Source organism: Erigeron canadensis, chromosome 3 (assembly GCF_010389155.1).
Source record: "Erigeron canadensis isolate Cc75 chromosome 3, C_canadensis_v1, whole genome shotgun sequence".
Taxonomy (NCBI): domain Eukaryota; kingdom Viridiplantae; phylum Streptophyta; class Magnoliopsida; order Asterales; family Asteraceae; genus Erigeron; species Erigeron canadensis.
In genome coordinates, this window is record NC_057763.1 from 8,296,852 (window position 1) to 8,318,722 (window position 21,871).

The window sequence follows — 21,871 nt, forward strand, 5'->3', positions numbered from 1 at the left end:
GCCAGTCACAGCTGGAGATCGAGGTTCCAGACTCTTTGGCCCATGATATTGCAACTGAGGAAAGAGCAGTTGTAGTTGAGGCACCAGTGACCTCTTTCCAGGGAGAAGATGCTTCGGCAACGGATCCTAGAACTGATGAAACCATTGAGGAAACTTAAACTGGTCATCAGGAGCATGAACACTCTATTCAGACACCCTCAACATTTATGGATCTAGGCATAAATGAGGGTGAGTTTCAGCTTGAGTCTTCGGATTCATCTGAGACAGAATCTGGTCAGAAAATGGCTGATGCATCTTCACATGATCAGCTCCCTTCCTTTTCTGATCAACCCCTAGTTCCACCAGTTTCAGTTTCATCTTCTGACTTCTCCACACTTCATGAAATTCCACAATTCGCCTCCAGACAACTCCTCTCTTCTATGAATGTGCCTAGAAATAGACACATTCTAACACCACCGTCGCCGGCATACATACCTGAGCATTCTCAACCTGTACGTCAACTTGAATCTCTTCCCCTTCTTTCTTCAACAACTCCTCTTGTCTCAACTGGTGCTACTACAACTAGAGAACCAACACTTGTAATACCTCCTCCAGTTGTAACTATAGCTTTCAGAACTGGTCCAGTGACACCTTCCCTTCCGTCACTAGATAGCCAGTTTGTATCTTTTCAATCCGATATCCAAAACCTTCTTACGAGGGTAGAGGATATTCAAAAGATACTTGATAAGAATACCAAGTCCCTCTCCAGGTACCAGAAAGAACACATTACAAAAGTCAAAGTGGTTGACATGGGGATCAATAAGTTCTCTGCAAATGAGGACTTGGTATTTAACAAGCTCAACGAGTTAGTAAATTCCTCCAATCAATTGGCAACATTTTTAAAGGAGGCTTTTGCACTGACTCAATCTGGAGTCACATCCTCAATTACCAACCTGCTGAACACAACTGTTAGATCTCCGAGGTTAATTTGAAGGAATTTGAAAGACAGGTTAAGTTGCTAATTGAAAAACCTGGTCTGGATGTGACCGAGCTTGGTAACCAGTTGGCCTCTTCAGTTGGTCAAAAGATAGAAGAAACCTGGGCTGCTAGAGAACAACAATTTTTGGAAAAGGTGATATCTGAGATCACCAAGATTGCAGTGCCCCGGGTTGATCTCACCCCCATTACACCTGAGATCGATCGGTTGAGGTGCAGTCTAGACACTTTAGCTAGCAAGGTATCTGATCACTCAACTGCCATAAATAATCTGACAACTGAAGCTGGCAAAGACAAGAATGAAAGTTTGAAGGAAATGATGAAAGAGGTGGTTTGGGAGATGGTTCCCTCAGGTCTCTCTCCAGATGATGTAAAACTATTAACTGAAATCCAGGCAAGTCAAGTTAAAACCTTTGAAAATGTCATGACTCAGTCTCGGGAAGTAAACCATTTGTGGAGAACCTTGAGGTTGGTTTGTGGAACCTTCAAGAAGTGTAAGGATATGCAATCGTGGCAGCCTCTAGCTAATTTACCTTCAAGTCATCAAGACTTTGAAAATGTTCGTCTGGGCTAGATGCTGCCAAGGGGGAAAGATCAGTGCATACCTATATTACTGCTGTTGAAATCCCCAAATCCACTGGCAAAGAATTGGTAGTTGTTGTTAGGAATAGTATTGATGTTAGTCAGGTTGTGGTTGCCGCCAGTACTGAAGCTGGTAGGCAAGTGATCGAACAGTTTGATGATATGGATGTCAGAGGGAAGGTGGACAAAGGAAAGGGAATGGCCACTAATGAACAAACTGATAAGCCGACCACTGATTTTCCAATGTTGAAAACTGGTAACGTTGATCAGCTGCCTCCAGTAACAGAAAGTGAAAGTTAGAAACTGGCAAGAATTGGGAATGTTATTAAGGAGAGAAAGAAACAAATGAAAGTTAATCAAAATGAATCAAGGAAAACTCTCCCTCCCATTCTTGTTGATGCCACTGACGCACAACTTCTTAGCATGCAACTGGTGGAATACAAGAAGATCAAAGAAGATCCAAGGATTGTTAATGCCTTGAGAGAAATGCTGGAGGTTAACCTGGATAAACATTATCTGGATGATGAAGCTGATTACGATGCCAGATGCTTAAACATATCAGTGGAAAGGGATAAGGAGATACGAACTTAAGGTATTCTCAAGAGAACTGAGCAAGTTAAGAAGGTGGTCAAACAAGTATTGAATCCACCCAAGTCCACAGGAAGAAAATAAAAGGCTTTACCAAGGGATGCAAACCTGAGGACTTGGTTAGAACCATCTAAGCCATCAAATGAAGATATTCTAGCTGCTACTCACAAACTGAGCACGAGACAGATCAAACTGGAAAATGAATCTGAGGCTCGCACATACTTATCAGATGTAAAGCGTCGAAGGCACAATTCAGGAAGTATCACTGATGTAAAGGTATCGATCAAACCTGGTGCCAAAAACTTTGTGGTGGAGGTTCATTACTTTGGTGGGCCAAAATGAACAACTGAGAATCCAGATGTTCATCAGTATGGTCATTTGGAGCATGTGGAGATGTTGAGCTTGTTGGAAAAACGGCAGCACAAGAACAAGGCAGAAAAACGCTGGGAATATGTATTGCAGAATCTGATCAAGTTCAAAGAAAATGTCGAAAAAAGGTTGAACTTCGATCCAAAGGATAAGCAGCCAATTTCATCTGTTGCCAAGAGAAGGAAAACTGAAGAAGGGCCATCAGTTTAAGTTTTTCTTCTATCTATTTGCTTGTAATTTTATTTACTTTCTTGTAACTGATGTAAAATTAATGTATATACAAGTTGCCAGATTGTAAGCCGCAAGTTAGATAGCTGATAAAATCAACAAACATTTAAAATTGAACCCAAGCATTTAATGATCTATAAAAATGTCTTGGAAAATTAATAGGTTTTATCAAACTCAAAGTTTTTCAAACTTACACTTGTATAGAAACAAGTTTGAAAATACTTGGCAATATTTCAGGACAATTATGGGGAATTTGTTAGGTCAAGTTTTGTTTAAAACTGAAGAATTGTCCGAAATATTTGAATTCTAGTTGTGATGTACAGTTTATGCAACTGATGACTTCCTCCAGTTGAGATCTGAAGAACAACATTTGAAGACATTCCATTTGAAGTCGAAGACAACAAGTGGAAGAAAGAGAATGGCAATGACAATGAAGCCCAGTTGACATTCTAATCAGATTAATCAACTAGAGATCCTCCAGTGTAAATGCTCTTACAAAGCTTTACGCTGATTACGAGGAGGACCTTTTACACTACATCCTTTTACCCGGATAATAATCTTGTCTGTGGATAAAATTGCAAAGATATAGAGTGGTTGGATAAAGTTACTTTTTGTCTTACTTTATTTAGCACACACACAAAGAATTATTTACTAATACTTTTGTGTGTTGTCAACCATATTTGTACGTCAAAGTTGAGATCCCAATGCTCAACCTTCGACTATAAATAGAGGCCCTTGTACAAGCATTTTCACAACTTTGCAAAAACGCATATACCTGCAATATCGTTGGTGAACTTGTGCAATATTCTCTCAATCGCTAAAAGGAACATTTCACAACTCTAAGTGTTTCGATTGTATAAGAGAATTTCCAAGTTTAGATCAATTGTATTTCATAGGTTGTTAGGATATTTACATTTGTGTATTATCTTGGTTTCACAACAACCTTGTATTTTATTTAACCATCAATAAATAAAATACACTTGAAAAATTACATATTGTCTCACCAATTTACTTTACTTGTACTTTACATTATTGCTTCGTATTTACTTGAAAATTTTTTTACCAAATTGACCAATCATATTTGTCCTTTTTTCTTCACATTCTTTCTCCCTCGTTGTTATCACATACCACATCTCATCTTTTTGAATAGGGATAATGATCTGTAGATGTAGTTAACTATGAAAAAATGTCTATGTTATGTATTGATTTAATCGGGGGTCTATATTATGTAACGAACTTACCAAAACTGTCTAAGTGATGCATGTTACCGGGTAATCTACAGGTATCCAGTTACCATCCAAAGGGATAATGACCTATGAATGTAGTGAACTATGACAAAATGTCTATGTTATGTAATGAACTTACCAAAACTGTCTAAGTGATGAATAATATTTATTGTTTCCAACTCCTCCCGAGTATTTAAGAACTGGTATTTTCTTGTTTCCATTTTGTTATTTATTAATATCCCGAAAAGAGAAATGATGAATTCTGAGGTCAAGGGGATTTGATCTTTTCAGCTTTAGGCGTAATGCGTTATTTTAAGTTTGTTGTTGTGTTGCTTTAAATAAAATATATCAATTAGTTATTCTTTCCCATTTCAATTCTAAGTTATGCTTCAAGAAGCCATGTAAGAATACGTCCCCTAGTCTCTCATTGTTTGTTTGTGTGGGTTGTATATATGTACCCTTAGATTTGTGTGTCAATGTGTATATGTTTGAGAATATATGTACTGATTGGTTTCAGGTTCTTGACCTTATAAGGAATTGTAATCTTCAAATGCGATTTTAATTTTTGAGATCTATGTTTTTTTGGTATATGATTGTGTTAAGGTTGATCTGAAAAATGGGGAGGTAGGTGGCGGCCAGAAAATATGAAGGTGTTTACAGTTTTTATATAATTACAGAATTATATAAATATATGTTTCCATAACTTATATTTATTTATATATGTTAAATAGGGTAAAGTTATTTTGAGAACCTTTTTTTGCGAGAACCTTTGAGAACTTTTCATATCAAGCCCAACCGATAATTGTTCTTTACATGAAATTTGTTTTTTGACTATTCTCTGAATAACTTATGTGTAAATTTGAAGTTTATAATTGTGTGGAGGCATGGATTATCATATGTTATACAATTATGTGGAGGTTTGGATTATTGATCACATGTGCACGAATATTGCTATGATCACATGTATGCAAGTCGATCACATGTAATCATAGCAATATTCGTGCACATGTGATCAAGAATCCAAATTTCCACATAATTGTATAACGGATGATAATCCATGTCTGTACACAATTATATACTTCAAAATTATACATAAGTTATTCAGTAAACAATCAAAAAACAATTTTCATGTAAAGAATAATCATCGGCTGACCTTGATTTGAAAAGTTCTCAAAGGTTCTCGCAAAAAAAAAAGTTCTCAAAATAACTTTTCACATGTTAAATAAATAAATTAATTATTAAGATTAAAAAATAAAGGGAAAAAAATTGATGACCGGCTTTAACCTGTAACATGCATCCCTTAGACAGTTTTGGTAAGTTCGTTACATAACATAGACCCCCCGATTAGATTAATACATAATATAGATATTTTGTCATAGTTCACTATATCCACATGTCATTATCCCACAAAAAAATGGATGGTAACCCGCTACCTGTAGATTACCCAGTAACATGCATCACTTAGACAGTTTTGGTAAGTTCGTTACATAACATAGACCCTCGATTAGATCAATACATAACATAGACATTTTTTCATATTTCACTATATCATTATGTGAATCGAAGTAGCATAAGAAGGTTATTTTGAAAAATATATCATTATCCTTATATAAACATTTGCTTAGCATTTGACATGATTAAATTTCAGCTTTCTCTCCAATTGAATATCCTTCGTACGCAACCACTACACCTTCCACACACTAACCAAACGGTCCTAAAACCATAGATTTATGATTTCTTCTTAATATACCTAATGACAATTTAATCCTATGAATAATAACAGCTCACACTTTAAGAGCATTTAGATACAGATATCCATCATTATCTAACATACCATATTATATAGAAGAAATGAATGAAGGTATCTACTTTTAGAATAAGATATCTGGAATTTTTACTTAGGGGGTATGATTTTATTCTATTCTCTCAAAATGAGCACACAAGTTTATAAGTTAAAAAAGCAATAAAAATTAATCTCTCAAGTTTTTATGGATGAGAGTTGAGAGAGAGAGCATCCAAACAAGAATCATATAGGGATTAGGGGGTCGCCCACGTTATAATCAATGTGTTAGCTTACTAGAACACACTTATTTAGAAGGCAGATACCGCACTTAATCATTGTTTAGTATTATTATCTTGAAGTTGTGGATCATGTCACCTCAGGCCTCATTAATTAGTACATAACCTTTTGATTAGTTTGTAAATCAATATGGTACCAATTACTGTCATCTCTTAAACAATGACCCATCCATAAAGTATGCTTTCTTGAGTGTGTATGAAACTTTGGATATTAATAATGCATGGAAATTAAATGGAATCCAGTTATACCATGCTTAATCATATGAAGCAGGTTCGATAATTCTCACACAAAGATAATCATGATTTTGTATACGGGGTCGGTATATATTTATGACCTATAGCGAATTCAAATATATATAATGGTAAACTTCACATTCGACGACTAATGATATATCTAAATTTTTATTTTTGATAACTCTAAAAAAGCCGCCCTGTGTATATTCTTTGCTCCTAGCGATCGAAGAAAAAGTATAAAATCTTACATAAGACTTACTAATATTCAGGCTCGTCCAATGAACGGGTAGTCTCAAAATATATTAATCAAAGCTAAAAATTAGTATTCAAATATATTAAATGGATTTACCAAAATCAACTTGGAAATTTGCTAACTGAATAGCCATTCCATCGGTCAAAATACTCCTAAAAATATCCGCTTATTCACCATTGACCGAGCTATGTTTGATAGTGCCCTGCAAATACCAAAAAAAAAAAACATGGAAAAAACTGATAAGTTCTCTTAGTATGTTTTTATGTATTTAATCCAATTTTAAAAAATATACCTCAAACAAATTAACCATAATAATCGAATAAACATCTTTGCCTACAGATCCATGAAAATATTCAGGATAAAAAAAGAACCTAATTAAGGACATTTCAAACGTCAATAAAATGATTCAATCGGCTAATGCAGGAAAGATAGGGAAACAAATTCTTGATAAAAAAAAAGGGAGTCGAGCCAAAAACCTTGCAAAGTCATCTCCTGTTGTGTTAAATCCTAAACATAACGTGGATCAAAGGGTTTTATCTAAAGGTATTATTTAAAATTGATATCATACTTTTTATAAGATCTGAAGTATATCTGTCATACACAAACTAAAATGATGAGTTGCTCCACCATGCTAAATAATCATACTAAAACGATCAACACGATCTCAATATGTAGCATTTTCTCCTGATAGAATAACAGCGACTAAAAAATTTCACCATTAATGAGCTAGTTTCAAAACTGATTCAAAATAATCATAGTCGGTATATTAAAGTAATCATGATCTTACTTATAACAATATTCGACTTTTTATCTAAAAGCTTATATAAATATATAATCGTAAATCTTAAGTATACACCATTAATGAGCTACTTTCAAAACGATATCAAAATAATCAAAGTCAATATATTAAAGTAATCAGAACCCTACTCATAGCAAATTTAGATTTTTTATCTAAAACTAAAAGGTTATAGAAAAATATAATCGTAAATCCTAAGAGTTAATATAGGTTACAAATACAAATTTAATATATAATATTTAAATTAGTTAAGTCATATATCACAACTTAATCAATACGAAAGCTAAAGAAGAAACATACGAAAACTAACTCCATATAAATATTGAATCCACTTTACCTTTTTTTTTTTTCCCAACTTTAGTCATATAAAAAATTTACAGTTTCTTATATTTTAAAAGTGTAAACTATATAATTTGAAAAATATATATCAATTCATCAACAAAGACCATCTCGAACCTTTTGAATTTTGAAAGAACTAGACTCGATAAACCGAAAACGCAATTTTTTTTTTATACGGGGCAGTGGGTCGAACACTCCCCACTGCGCCGCAGTGGGCAAAACCACCCCCACTGCGCCGCAGTGGGAGACCTAACCAGCAACCCTAACATCAACTTAACACTTGATCCAACTTGCAACCTTCAAATTTCAAAACGAACTTCTCAAAACACTTTGCAAAGGTTTCCAACAACAAAGTAGACGCATTTCAAACCCAATTACAATATAACTAGTTTCACAAATCCAAGAACAACCCTAACGGGTCATTTACCCGTTTTGGCAACATTTTCGCCCATAAACAACAATACCAATTTTTCAGAGACTTTACAGCCTGGATATTTACAGAAATATTACCGAAACATGACCCCAAATCAAAATGTACCAAGAGCCAAAGGAGAGGGATAACTAGGTATCTACACCAAAATATTGTCATCCATCCAAGGATGACCTAAATACCTTCAAGAACTTCCAAAAGTTACTTCAAGCTCTAATTCAACTTTCTTCATATCAACAACACTAGTTCCTTCTTCCGGAACTACCTATAAGAGTGTAAACAACTAAAATATAAGCAAAGGCTTAGTGAATATACTTGCATACATTTACGAATACGAAGGAGGGCAAAGTACAAAGACTTTTACATGTAACCTATGGCATCGTCATGTCACATTTACATATGCACCTTGTACACTAACAATACATATATGGATCCATATAAGCTAAACAACATAATCATGATCATCTATCGGGGTTCTTAGGCCTCAATTAATCAACTATCGGGGTTCTTAGGCCTCGGAGGTTCTTAGGCCTCATAAACTATGCCCCACATGGGCTAAACGCCAAATCAATTACCATGCTTGGAACATTCACATCTCTTGGTAATTGACCCAACGTATACACAAAGGTATGCAAATATACTCACCTCCTCCGCAACAAAGACAACAAAGCTAAACAATAATGCTCAACAAGCTCAACATATGATCATATCATAAAATGCATAAGCTTTCATTCACAACTTGAGTAGCTCAACCTAGTCATACTAAATCACTAGCCTTTCCAAACCCAACCCAACCCATTTTTCATTGAGTTACTTTCAACACCCACAATTACAAAAAGGTAGTTCAACCTACCATTTTCATCACTATTTCAATAACTAGAAAAACTCATCTTTTCTCATAAACTTAAATTATAACAAGAACTTATCAATTTCATAATCAAACACATCAAATAACTCAATGACACTAGGTTTGCTAAGGAAATGGGAAAAATCCATCCATAATAAATTTCTAGCAAAAACCCCCAAATTGGAAATCTCCAAGAACCCTAATTTCAAGAGAAAAAGGAGATAAAACTAGGTTAAGGAAATTCAATACCTCAATCTTCCAAGAACTAATTCAAGACTTTAAGTTACAATTTCTTCTCCCCCAAATTCCTTAGGATTTTCAGCCACACCACAACACCCACAAACCCTAACTCTTCAAATTGCTTGATAAGGATTATTGGTGATGGTTATTATGATAGTTTCTATCTTGAATTGAAGGAATTGAGCTTTGATTTTCAAAGAAATGGGAAGGAATGCATGAAAAGATAGAGAAAAAGAGAGTGGGAAATGACTCACAAGCCAAAAGGATGGCTGGTTCTCTTTGGAGATGCCACGACCCATCCCACCTTTTGTGGGTATTTTACCCGCTATCCATTAAAGTTCCAACTAAATTAACCTCATATCCAAAAATAAAATACTAGGAAATTAATTAGTGTCAAAACTATGAAAAAGGGTTAATTTCTTTTACCTTAAAATACTTGGGGTGTTACAACTTTCTTCGGGTTGTTCCACTTCGAAACAGTCCATACATGCACAACACAGAGTCGTAAATGATAGTTAACATGTATTGGCTTAAGATCTCCAAAATGAACTAATGTGATCATATTTTTGTTGTTGAAGAAAAGCCATAACGAACCTATAATGGACAACAAACTAAATTAAAAATAATAATAATAACAATAACATAAGAATTCAATATTAAAAAATAATAATAATAATTAATTATGTGCAAAGTATATAAAAAGAAAAACTCTTTTGAAGTTGATCGTAGCTTATTTTTTTGTTGTCGTACGTGAGTTATATATAAAAAGAAAAACTCTGGATCATTGTTGTGACAACCGTCATCTGAGCGTATTTCCCCGAAGTACTTTTCCTGTCGTTTTAGTTCCTTTCGTTTATGTACGTCTTTAAACTTTAAGACTTTGGCGATGAAATAGGTGGATTTATGACTTATTTGGACTCCTTGAGCATTTAGACTTTAGAAAGATTGTGCGTGGATTCGAGAACAGGAGAAATACTAGTTGTTTTGTGGAAATGCCAAAATAAATAAAATACTTTAAATTAAATCAGTTAAAGATTTAATAAACAAATATGGTCATGTTTATATCCGTTGGAAAACTATTGAAAAGTTATATTCAAATAAGTCGACAAAATAAATTTATGAGTCTCGGGCTTTCTTAATTGGTCGAGTCAAACGAGTTTTTGGTAGAGTCAAAGGTTGGTCAAATTTTGGTCAAGCTGAGGGAGGAGCTAACAAAACCCTAGTTTCTCCTAAACCTAATCTCATTTATCCTACAACTCTCTCACTCTTCTCCTTCTCTTCCTTTTGGCCACCCCTCTCTCTCAATTTCGGCCAGCCGCCACCATCCACCACAGAACCACCACCGGCCGCTGTAAACCACCACCACTTCTCACGTTTTCTTCATCTTCTTTTTATTTTCTTTTAGTTTTGGGTAAGATTAATTTAGATCTTTGAGTTTAAATGATTTTCTTCATCAAAAATCACAAGATTTCGTACATATATTGTTAGGTCCAGTTTTACAGAAACTGAAGCATCTCCAGTTACAACTGGAGAGTGAAGAATTGTCCAAAAATATATTGAAGTCTAGTTGCAACGTACAGTTAATGCAACTAAAGACTTCCTCCAGTTGAGATCTGATCAGAACTGAAGACATTCCAATTGACGTCGAAGACAACAAGTGGAAGATAGAGAATGACAATGGCAGCGAAGCCCAGTTGACATTCTACACAGATAGAAACTGGAGAATATCAGTCTAAAGCCTTTACAATGCTTTACACTGTTTACGAGGAAGACTTTTTTGCTTTATGCAGCTTTATATAGACAATATCATTTGTCTATGATTAAATTACAAAAGTGCATAAAGCAGGTTGGATAAAGTAACATCTTGACTTACCTTATCAAGCATTTCAAAGGAACTCACCTAGTTTCCTTGAATGCTGTCAACCACATCTATACAACAAAGTTGGAATCCCAATGTCAACTTTAATTTGTCTATAAATAGAGGTCTTTGCACAACAAGAATACAACTTTGCATATTTAGACTTTTGCAATATTTTTGGTGTACTTGTGCAATATTCTCTCAATTGTAAAAGGGAACACTTCACAACTTTAAGTGTTTCAATTGTTAAAGAGAATTTCCAAGTATAGATCATTTGTATTTCATAGGTTGTTAGGATATTTACATTTATGTATTATCTTGGTTCCGCAACAACCAAGTATTTTATTTAGCATCAATAAATAAAATATATTTGAAAATTACAACTTGGTCTCACCATTTTTACTTTGTTGTATTTAATTATTGCATTGTCATTTCCATATTGTCACCTGTTAAGTAATCTAACTAAGGACTTGGTATATATTCACTGTAACTGGTCGTCTCCAGTTCAGGGGTATTAGTTAGTACCATCTCTTGAGTTGGGACTTATAAGTGGTATCAGAACAGAAGGCTAACATAATTGCCTAGATCTGCTAAGATGTCTACTACTGAAGGTGAGAATGGTCCTGGTCATGATGAAAACATTAATGCTAACAATACTGTTCCTAATCAAAATGTTAAGCAAATTGTTAATATCAATCCTCCTCCTAATGCCCCCAACCACGTTTATGTCCATTACTCAAATACTCTTCCCAAATTTGATGGAAATGGTGAAATGTTTGGGACATAGAAGGCCAAAATGCTGCTGCATTTTGGTGGGATAGAGAGGTATATGTTGAAAATCCTTAAGGATGGACCTTATATACCCATGTCTCTCGGGGTAAGTCCTCTTCTTGATCCAACTGGAAGAAGAGGCTCTAGAGAAAAACCAGAAGACCACTGGTCAGATGAGGATTGTAGACTGGTAAACTTGGATACCAGACTGAAAAACATGATTCTTGTTGCTGTTCCTGAAGACTTAATTCCAACACTTGTGTTGTTTCCCAGTGCCAAGGCAATGTGGGATGAATTGGTCATTCAGTTTGAAGGAGGTGATGATACCATTGTCACTAGGAAAGTTGCCTTGAACAAGAAGTATGAGTCATTTTTTGCTCTACCTAATGAGAGTCTAACTGGTACATATACCAGATTTACTAGCCTTATCAATCAGTTGAGAGGTTTGGGTATTGAAAAAGACAAGGACATCCTTCTTGAGAAATTTTGTGATATTTTTCCATCTAAATGGGAAAATATGATTCGTGTCTTAAGACAAGGTAAAACCCTGCAAATTCACACTCTTGCATCCCTCTTTGGAGCTTTTAGATTCACTGAGGATAACAATGCTGCAAGACTTGTGGCTGAATAGGATGCCATAAACCATGCCCAAAGTTCCAAGGTAACCAGTTACATTCTATGAAGGAGATGTTAAGCACTTTCCTGAACTTTAGTTTGACCACTGGGATCAATTTCCTGAACTGACGATGATGATCTGGTGGCATGATTGCCAAGACCTTTAATAGGTTTAAGCATAAATCTAATCGATTTAATGGTTCCAACAATGCTTCCAGCTCCAACTCTCTGGACAAGGCCAATCTTACTTGCTATAAGTGTGGTAAGAAAGGTCACTTTATGAAGGGATGCAGATCTAGTCAAATGAACAATCAATTTGGTCCCCTTGTCCCAATTTATAATGTTCCTGATGATAAATACAAAGCTAAATATAAGAAGCTTAAGGCACAAATTGCCCTCTTGTCTCTTGAAAAATAAAAAGAAAAGAATAAATGCATGATGGCAAGCACTGAAGGGGAGTGGGAACTCTCTGATGTGTTTTATGGCACTAGAAGATCAACAGCAACATCTGGTGAAAGATGATCTCATTGCAGGAAGATGAGTGGACATCATTCTGAAAAAGGTATGTGATTATGATAAGTAGGATGACCCTGAATTGAAACTGGACATTGCTGAATCACTCAATGGTGATTTATTGTTTTTTGAAACCGTTAGAACTGATAGTGAAAGATATCTAGAAATAATTTTAACTGAATTAAACAATGTGAAACCCTAGTTGAATGACTTGTAGAGTGTGCAGTTGGCTCTCAAAGAGTCAGTTTTGAAAAATGAAGCTTTAAAACTTGAAAATCAAAGTTTAAAATCTGATCTTGAGATAGAAAAAATGATTATCAAGTCCTGGGTAAAAACATCTGGGAAGAATTATGATGCATTGTCAAGAACAATTGATGCCCAAAAGAATGCATGGAAATCTGGAGATCTTCAAATGGCAGCTGCCATACCAGATCTCCATGCATTGCCTTCATCTCTTCAAGTTGAAACTCCTTATGATCAACCTAAGAGTATCAAAATTGATTCTGTTGAAATCATCTCTGTTGAGGTTAAAACTGGAGCCAATCAGGCTAAAGCTCCAGTTAAAAAGGTTGCAGGTGAAAAGACTTTACCTCAAAAGTCAAAGGAGCCAAAGAATCCTAAAACCAAGAATCAAACTGAACCTAAGTCCAAGGTTTAGGTGTCTGTTGAAAATGACATTTTGCTGAAACTGGACAGTCAACTCCAACTTTTGTCTAGGCAGGTTCAGAGTTGTACTGACAAAATCAAAAATCTAGAAGGAGCCTATTATTCTTCAGTTAAAAAGCTAAGTGTCAAAACCCCTTCCAAGTCTAAACAAAAACAAAAGGTTCCACCTGGAACCAAAACTAAAAATAAAAAGGGAAACAAATACCAAGTACCAATTGTTTTTACTCATGGATCTGAAGCAATTGAACAAGCTCCAGATTTAGCCTCCAGTTCCACCCCTCAACAATCAACTGTGGCTTCTCAGGTGAAGTCCAGTGAACCCATAAACAAAAGATGGGTTCACAAAAAAAACTAATGATTTTTTGGGTGTCCAGGGCTATCGAAAGAAGCATATCTGGTATCTGGACAGCGCTGCTGGACAGACTATGACAGGATGTAAGCCCCTGCTGGAAGAGTTCACTGTCCAAGATGGTCCGACGGTGACTTTTGGTAATGATGGTAGTGGAAAAACTGAAGGATATGGTGTACTTAACAATGGACAAGTCAAATTCACTAAAGTTGCATTTGTAAATGGTTTGAAATATAACCTGGTCAGTGTAAGTCAACTGTGTGATGATGGCTTCAGAGTTCTGTTCGATGTTGCACAAGGCACCATTTTTAATAAGGATTGGCAAGTGGTAATGATTACTCCAAGAAAGGGAAATGTGTACATCATGGATATGGAACCTGCTCCAAAAGAGCATTGTTTCTATACCAAGGCTGATGAGGACACCAACTGGTTATGGCACAAAAGACTATCCCATCTAAATTTCAAAAATATTAATAAGTTGTCTCGTAAACATATAGCAGATGGGATACCTCTTATTTCCTTCAAGAAAGAAAAGCCATGTCCAAGGTGTGAGATGGGCAAGCAGAAAAGAGCCAGTTTTAAAACCAGGCAAAACTTTAGTATCACTAAACCTCTTCACATGCTTCATATGGATCTATTTGGTCCAGTGAATGTTCAAACTAGAGCTGGAAAGCGTTATGCTCTAGTTGTGGTTAATGAGTTCACCAAATACTGTTGGGTGATATTCCTCAGATCCAAAGGTGATGCACCTGCTGAAATCATCTCACTCATCAAAATAATTGAACTCAAGTATACTCACAAAGTGTGTCAGTTAAGACGTGATAAGGTGATGCAACTGCTGAAATCATCTCACTCACCAAATAGGTTTATTTACATCAAAAGGAACAAGAAGACTGCTTATGAAGTGCTCAGGAATCGTAAGCCAAATATTGGTTATTTCCATGTATTTGGCTGTCCACTTTACATTTTAAACGATTCTAGTCAGTTAGGGAAGTTTGATGCTAAAGCTGATGAATGAGTATTTGTAGGTTATTCAGATATTTGCAAAGCTTTTAGAGTTTATAATTATAGACTCCAAAAGATTCATGAATCAAATCATGTCACATTTGATGAATCAACTGAAGCAATCAACCAAAGGCCAAATCTTGATATTTCTCCATTTATTCCAGTTGATTTTGGTGTATCTGACCCAGTTCATCAATCAGTTACTACACCAAGAGATGTTTCCAGTCACAAAGACTTGGAACAAGTTATGAAGACAACTAGTGACACTTCATTTTATCCCTCCATCAGTTTTAATTTACCACAAAAACTGGTGATTGGATCTGATGTTCGTGCTACTCCAATATCAGAACCAGTTCAGACTCAAGATTCTCCAATTTCTCAAGAAATGCCTTCAACTGGAGAATTCCACGATGCAAATCGTGATCTCATTGACTCTGATGAAGATGTTGAAAAAGTCTGGACCGATCCTCTTCCAGTTTCAACAATTGTGGAGGTTCCCCAGGTTACTTGCACTGATATTTTTATACACCAACCTAGTCAATACACTAAATGGACACAAGCGCATCCAATTGAGCAGATAATTGGAGATCCAAGTAGTGGGGTTCAGACTAAAAGAGCCACAAGTGAACAATGCTTGAACGTCACCTTCTTATCACTGATTGAACCAAAGAAGATTGACGAGGCTATGGCAGACCCAAGTGGGGTAGAAGCAATGCAAGAAGAGCTTATCCAGTTTGAGAGGAACAATGTGTGGGAACTTGTTCCTTGTCCACCAGGGTTGAAGAAGGAACCTATTGGTACAAGATGGGTTTACCGAAACAAGATGGATGAAGATGGGAATGTTGTTAGAAACAAAGCTAGATTGTTTGCCAAGGGTTATTGTCAAGCAAAAGGTGTTGATTTTGATGAGACTTTTGCTCAAGTTGCTAGACTTGAAGCCATATGAACTTTCTTGGCTTATGCAGCCCATCTGCAATTCAAAGTCTACCAGATGGATGTCAAAAGTGCAGTTCTAAATGGAACATTGGAAGAAGAAGTGTATGTTAAGCAGACTCCAGGCTTCATTGATGAGAAGCATCCTCACTGGGTATATTGACTGAACAAAGCATTGTATGGTCTTAGACAAACCCCCAGAGCCTGGTATGACACTTTAACCAAACATCTTCTTAAACATGGTTTTCAAAGAGGAGTAATAGATAATACCTTGTTTATCTTGAAAGAAAAAGGTAATATCTTAATGGTACAAATTTATGTTGATGACATTATATTTGGGTCAACTGATGACCCAATGTGTAAAAAATTTTCAAAAATCATGTCTACTGAGTATGAAATGAGTTTAATGGGAGAATTAACATTTTTCTTAGGTTTACAAATTAAAAAAACCATGGATGGTATTTTTATTAACCAAGAAAATATGTCAAATATTTGTTAAGAAAATACAAATTTGATTCAATCCCATCGAAAAACACACCCATTGCAGCACCTTTGAATTTGGATTCTGACCAAAATGGAAAACTAGTGGACCAAAAAGAATACCGTGGAATGGTTGGTTCACTAATGTACTTAACTGCAAGTCGACCAGATATAATGTTTGCAACATGTTTATGTGCCAGATTTCAGGCTAACCCAAAAGAATCACATTTGCACGTTGTCAAGCGGATTTGTAGGTACCTGAAAGGGTGCCCTAGCCTTGGTCTTTGGTATCCCAAAGGCTCAGGGTTAGATCTAATGAGTTATTCAGATTCAGATCATGCAGGTTGTAAGATAGATAGAAAGTCTACAAATGGTGGTTGTCACTTTCTAGGGGGAAAACTGGTGAGTTGGACTAGTAAGAAGCAGACTTCGGTCTCAATGTCAACTGCTGAAGCAAGTTTCAGTTTTGAGCAAACTGTCAGCCATCAACGGATTTGATATGTCTTTACCAGAGCCGTTTGCTGCTGGACTAGATGAAGATTGTAGTTCTTCATTAACTTTCTTTTTGCTTTTTTCCAAAGCAACAGGAGTCAACAGATTTAACTTTTCTTTACCCTTTACTGTTTGAGAGGGAATAGATTCAGATTTTATCCTTGTGGATTCCAGTTCTGAATTAACAATTGTTAGACTTTCGTCATAAAGAGCTATTTTTTCTTGAATAGCTTTTAATTCAATTAAAAGAATTTTTTCCCTTAGGCGAAATGCCTTAAGTTCTTCCATTATTCCCCCTTTCTTAAAATGGAAAATAGATGTCTTTTTTTTTCTCAATTACTCCTTATATGCTAGTTATAGCAAAATTTGAGTTATTGCTTTCGTTTTTTAAAAATTACGGGTCAAGCAATCACTAGTACCCTTTTTTGTCAAGATGTTCTAAAAGTAATATCTTGAAATCTTTATTTGTATTTTGACAAGACGTCTTTATTATCTCCATAGATTTTTGTTTTAAGGAAATAGATAAAGTTATTGTTATCTAAACTTTAACTTGAGTTAAATAAATAGAAAACTTTGAAATAATATTTTTTACTGCAAGTAATTTTTTATTACTGTGGTAGCTTTTTGAAGTATCTTTGCATATTTCTTCTTTTCCTGTATTTTCTTCTTTCAAACTAGCACTTCAAAATTCATTAGAAGCATCTGTTTATAATAAGAAAATTTATATTCATTTTTCTTCTGACGAAGAGTATTCAATTTTTAATGAATATACCTTTGTTATTCTATCAAAAATATCTTCTAAAGGAAAATATTCTTCATCTTCAGCTTATAAAATAAGTTTTATTTTATTAGGAAATTTTTGCCTATTTGGACATTCATTTGCATAATGTCCTTCTTCAGAGCATATCCGGCACCGACAGTTCTTTTTACCTTGAAGACGTACCTTAGGTTTTTCTTTTGAAAAATATTTACCTGGGGTAAATGTTCTTCTCTTAGGCTTCCAAAACCTTCTACTATTGGTAGGTTTGTTATATTTCTTTTTATATTTATTTTTGAAATATTTTTTTTATCTTTAACTGGGTTACAACCGTATGATAATGGTGGTATATCAGTTAAATTTGCACAACAATTTTTATTAAACCTTTTTAACTGTTTTTGTGTATTTGCAAGATCGCAAATAATTGCGATTTCTTCTTTAACAATTTTTGTAGCAAATCCAAGAGAATGCTTTGTTAAATCATTTTTTTCTTTATTCCATCTTTCTTTGGTTTTTTCTCCAATGATAGGAATTTTCATTAAGTATACTTCTATCCAATTGTGATATTCACCTGTGGATAATTTGTAAAGATTTTGTTCAAATACGCAAGTAAAGTCTTCTAAGAGACATATATCACAAATTTGAGCTTTTGTTAAGGTTTGTCTTGCCTTTTCGTGTATTCTGTTATTTTCTTTATTTTTATTAGTAAAGTAATCAATTCCTAAAAACATCATGTACATGGAACCAATAATATTATAATATAAGTCTCCTTCATGTATATCCATGTTCTAATTAGTTCCTTTGATCATATTTTGAACTATTCCGGAGGATTTATGTTCTACTAAAAGTAAAACGGATCTTGCTCTAGAAAATTCATCAGGATTTGACTGATTAGTAAAATTTATTTTAGTATTCCATTTATCAATTATCTCTTTTCTTCTTACGAAGTCAAAGATGCAATCAATTTTTATGGTATCAATGGGTTGTGAATTTCCATTATTATTTGAATTAGGTATGCCTTTATGATATGGCATAGAGAATTCTAATTTATTATTATAGGAAGGTCTTCTGCTACTACTAGTAGCTTGAGTTTGACTCCTATTTATTTTGTATTCTAATGGTTCTTCTTCTACTTCCATTTCATCTAAAGAATCATCTTCTTCAGTTTCTGGTTCTTCGGTTTTTGGTTCTTGATTAGTAAAAATATTTATTTTTCAATTCTTTATTTTCTGGAAGCTTTTGTTCACATTCTTTATTACTTAAGGATAAAAGTTGCACTAGTTCATTAATTTGATCTAGATCATCTTTTTCCAAATTATCAAAAAAGATATTTTCTAACTTTTCATTAATAGAACTCATTTTTATTGGTTATCTTTGATGATATCCTTATTATTTGAAGTTGACTCAAAAGACCATGTTCATGCATTAGAACTCGTAGAGTTTCCTAATGAAGAATTTCCAACATTGAAGTTAGGAAATGTATATTTTTGACATCTTTTTGAAAGATTATTTTGACTAGATTCTTCCATTATATATAGTTTTTGTGTTTCTTCTAGTTTTTGAGTTTCAACTAAAATTTGTGTTTTTTCTATTTTATCAATTCTTTCTGATAAATATTTGATAATTTTAGCAGCAATTTCTTCTAAATTTTTATTTGTAGATAAATTATCTATTTTTTTAATTAATTCTTTTATTAATTCTTCTATTTTGGCTAGAGAACTCATATTGTATAAATAGTAGTTCTTCTTGTCTTTAAATAAATAATTGGTTGTAAGGACATTTTTAAATTCTTACTACCTCTTTGAGGATTTCTCCATATTTATCTATTCTTTTAGACATTGATCTCATTAAATCAATAGAGATTTCAGATGAACGTGGTTCACTTAATCTTAATGAGTTAGAAAGACTATATCTAGGCCTTTGGTGTAAAACCTGTTTATCTCGTGCAATATTAATTGCCCAATTTTCTTGTAACTGTGATGGTTCAGTAAATTCACTGCCTTCAACAGTTCCTATTTCTGAGAATATATCTTCCATTGTGATATTCTCTTTTTCTTTATACTCGATAAAATGAGTACTATTTGTAATAACATATGCGTTTAAATAATTAACCGTAAATACTTTATTACCTGGTTCCAAAAGGTCAGTTCTTTCACATTGGTGTATAAAGCTTAAAGATTTATCAAAATCTCTAGACTCTCTATGTAAAGCAAATGTAGGATAGACGGTGAACATAAATTTACCATATGTTAAATTTCCTTGTATAACTCCTAATAGAGCATCTTGTCTGTTAACAATTCTATTGTCAACAAGTGCCATTTTTATTGGAAAGTTAATTCCATCTCTAAATTGTGCTTTTAGGAGAATTTTTACTGCTCCTATATGAACCATATTAAGAGATTTTCTTAATTCTGGTCTAATTCTTAAAAGTCTTTTTGCTATTTCTCCTTTAGTTAGAAGTGGCAAATAAACTTCTCCAGATGTATCTTTTATATCTACTGAAAGTTCTTCAGTATTAAAACAGTAAAAGATTTTATTTTTTCGAGTAAAAGCTTTTGAAACTAAACTCTATAAATATCCATACTGATTAAAAACCTGTCTTGTATCAAGCTTGAATTTAAGCTTATTAATTTTTTTAAGTTGATCAGAATTTATCATGTAATATGATATAAAACCTTTTTCATTCTTATTGAAATTTAAAATTTCAGTCATTTTTTCTTTAAATTCTTCAGAATCGTTCATTAAAACGGGATAATTTTCCATTTCTCCCAAGTGGCTCTGGTACCATTGGTCGTAGCGAGGGGTGACGAGGGGCAAGGATGGGAGCGTAGGGAGACTTAATATAATTTGTATCTTTAAAATTTCTAAAATGGAAAAATGAAAAGTGGAAAACAATAAAAAAATATATTTTTAATTTTCCATTGAAAAAGTGGAGAACAGTGTTTTCTGTCTTAGAAAATATTTTTGAAAAAATATGATTTGAACGCGTTTCCTATTTTTCATTTTTTTTTTTGAGAAAATGAAAATGGAAAATAATGGATGTTTTTTGAACTAAACGTGCCCTAAGTATTTTGCCTTGATTATGTAAAAGGTAGAATGTTAGATACACCAAACGTATAATATACACGACATCCTAACATGTATGAAATTGATTTCCATAAGATAAGTGAACCTCTCTCTTACTGAGGCTAAGGTGGCGTATGTATTAGACCATTTAGTATGGTCACTACTGGTCTTAGTCACCACTAATCCTGATCAGCATCATATCAAAAAAGTTATTGTCTGTTCCACTATAAATAATAAGTATTTTCTGAGTCGCTTTATCAAGATCAGAAACAAAGCTTCTAATTCTATGAATTGTGTCGGTTCAAATTTTCATTTACCGGCTACTTATTCCGTAGCTTTAATTTAAGCTGTAAACCCCACTTTGGAACAGAGATACCCACATTAATAACGGGTTGGATGCCGATACTAAATAGATCGACAAATAAAAATATTTGTCCACCGGTAAACGAAATGACAGTAGTAGGAATATAAGCTGAAAGATCTCCTATTTGGGTTTCAACTATTGGTAAAGTAGTCACATATAATTCCTTCACCTAATAAACTTAATTAGCAGCCTTTTTCTACGACCTTTTTAATTGTAAAAAAAAACAATGGGGTTGGAGAATTGATGTGTAGTTGAATCATAAGAGCTAGCAACCATCGATATGCTCATATTGGTGACGGTATTTCTCTAAAAAATCACAAGAGATCAGAGTTGTCTTTTCACCGCTACTCCTAGTCAACATCATATCAAAAAAATTACCCCAGGTATGTTTCAACCAATAATTGAACACAATAACTCTTAAGTCACAACTAATCAATCATTCATTGTTAAAGATCTTAATGACATCAAGGAGTTTAATAACACATTTTTAATCAATTTTTTAATTAAATAATAATATGAAATTATCCAATAGTAGAAAAAAAAAACATTCATTGTTAAAGATGGTCTAAGCAATGTCCAAAAGCCCTTTGTTTTACTAGATGGATGCCGGCGCGATGTAGCGGCGATGGTGGTAGCAACGACGGTGTGGTGGTGGTGGTGGTGTGGTGGTGATTATAAATTAATTGATGTAAAAGGGGTTAATATGTTTATTTAAAGATTGGAAAATATATGTTGTAAGTTATTTCATTAAGGGTCTTATAAATATATAAATGAAATGTTTAAATTACTGAATAAATAAGAGAGATAATATGTTTA

At 34.1% G+C, this 21,871-nt stretch overlaps 1 protein-coding gene across 1 annotated transcript; it reads right to left on the minus strand.

Moving 5' to 3' along the window:
- Nucleotides 1–19,407: 19,407 nt before the first annotated feature.
- On the minus strand, nucleotides 19,408–19,944 carry LOC122591464. Its single transcript, XM_043763731.1, has one exon. The coding sequence runs from the start codon at nucleotides 19,942–19,944 to the stop codon at nucleotides 19,408–19,410; it is 537 nt and encodes a 178-aa protein (XP_043619666.1).
- Between the last annotated feature and the right edge of the window lie 1,927 nt (nucleotides 19,945–21,871).

Excerpts from the sequence above, each read along its gene's own strand:
- LOC122591464 (XM_043763731.1), bottom strand. The coding sequence starts at position 19,944 with ATGGCACTTGTTGACAATAGAATTGTTAACAGACAAGATGCTCTATTA.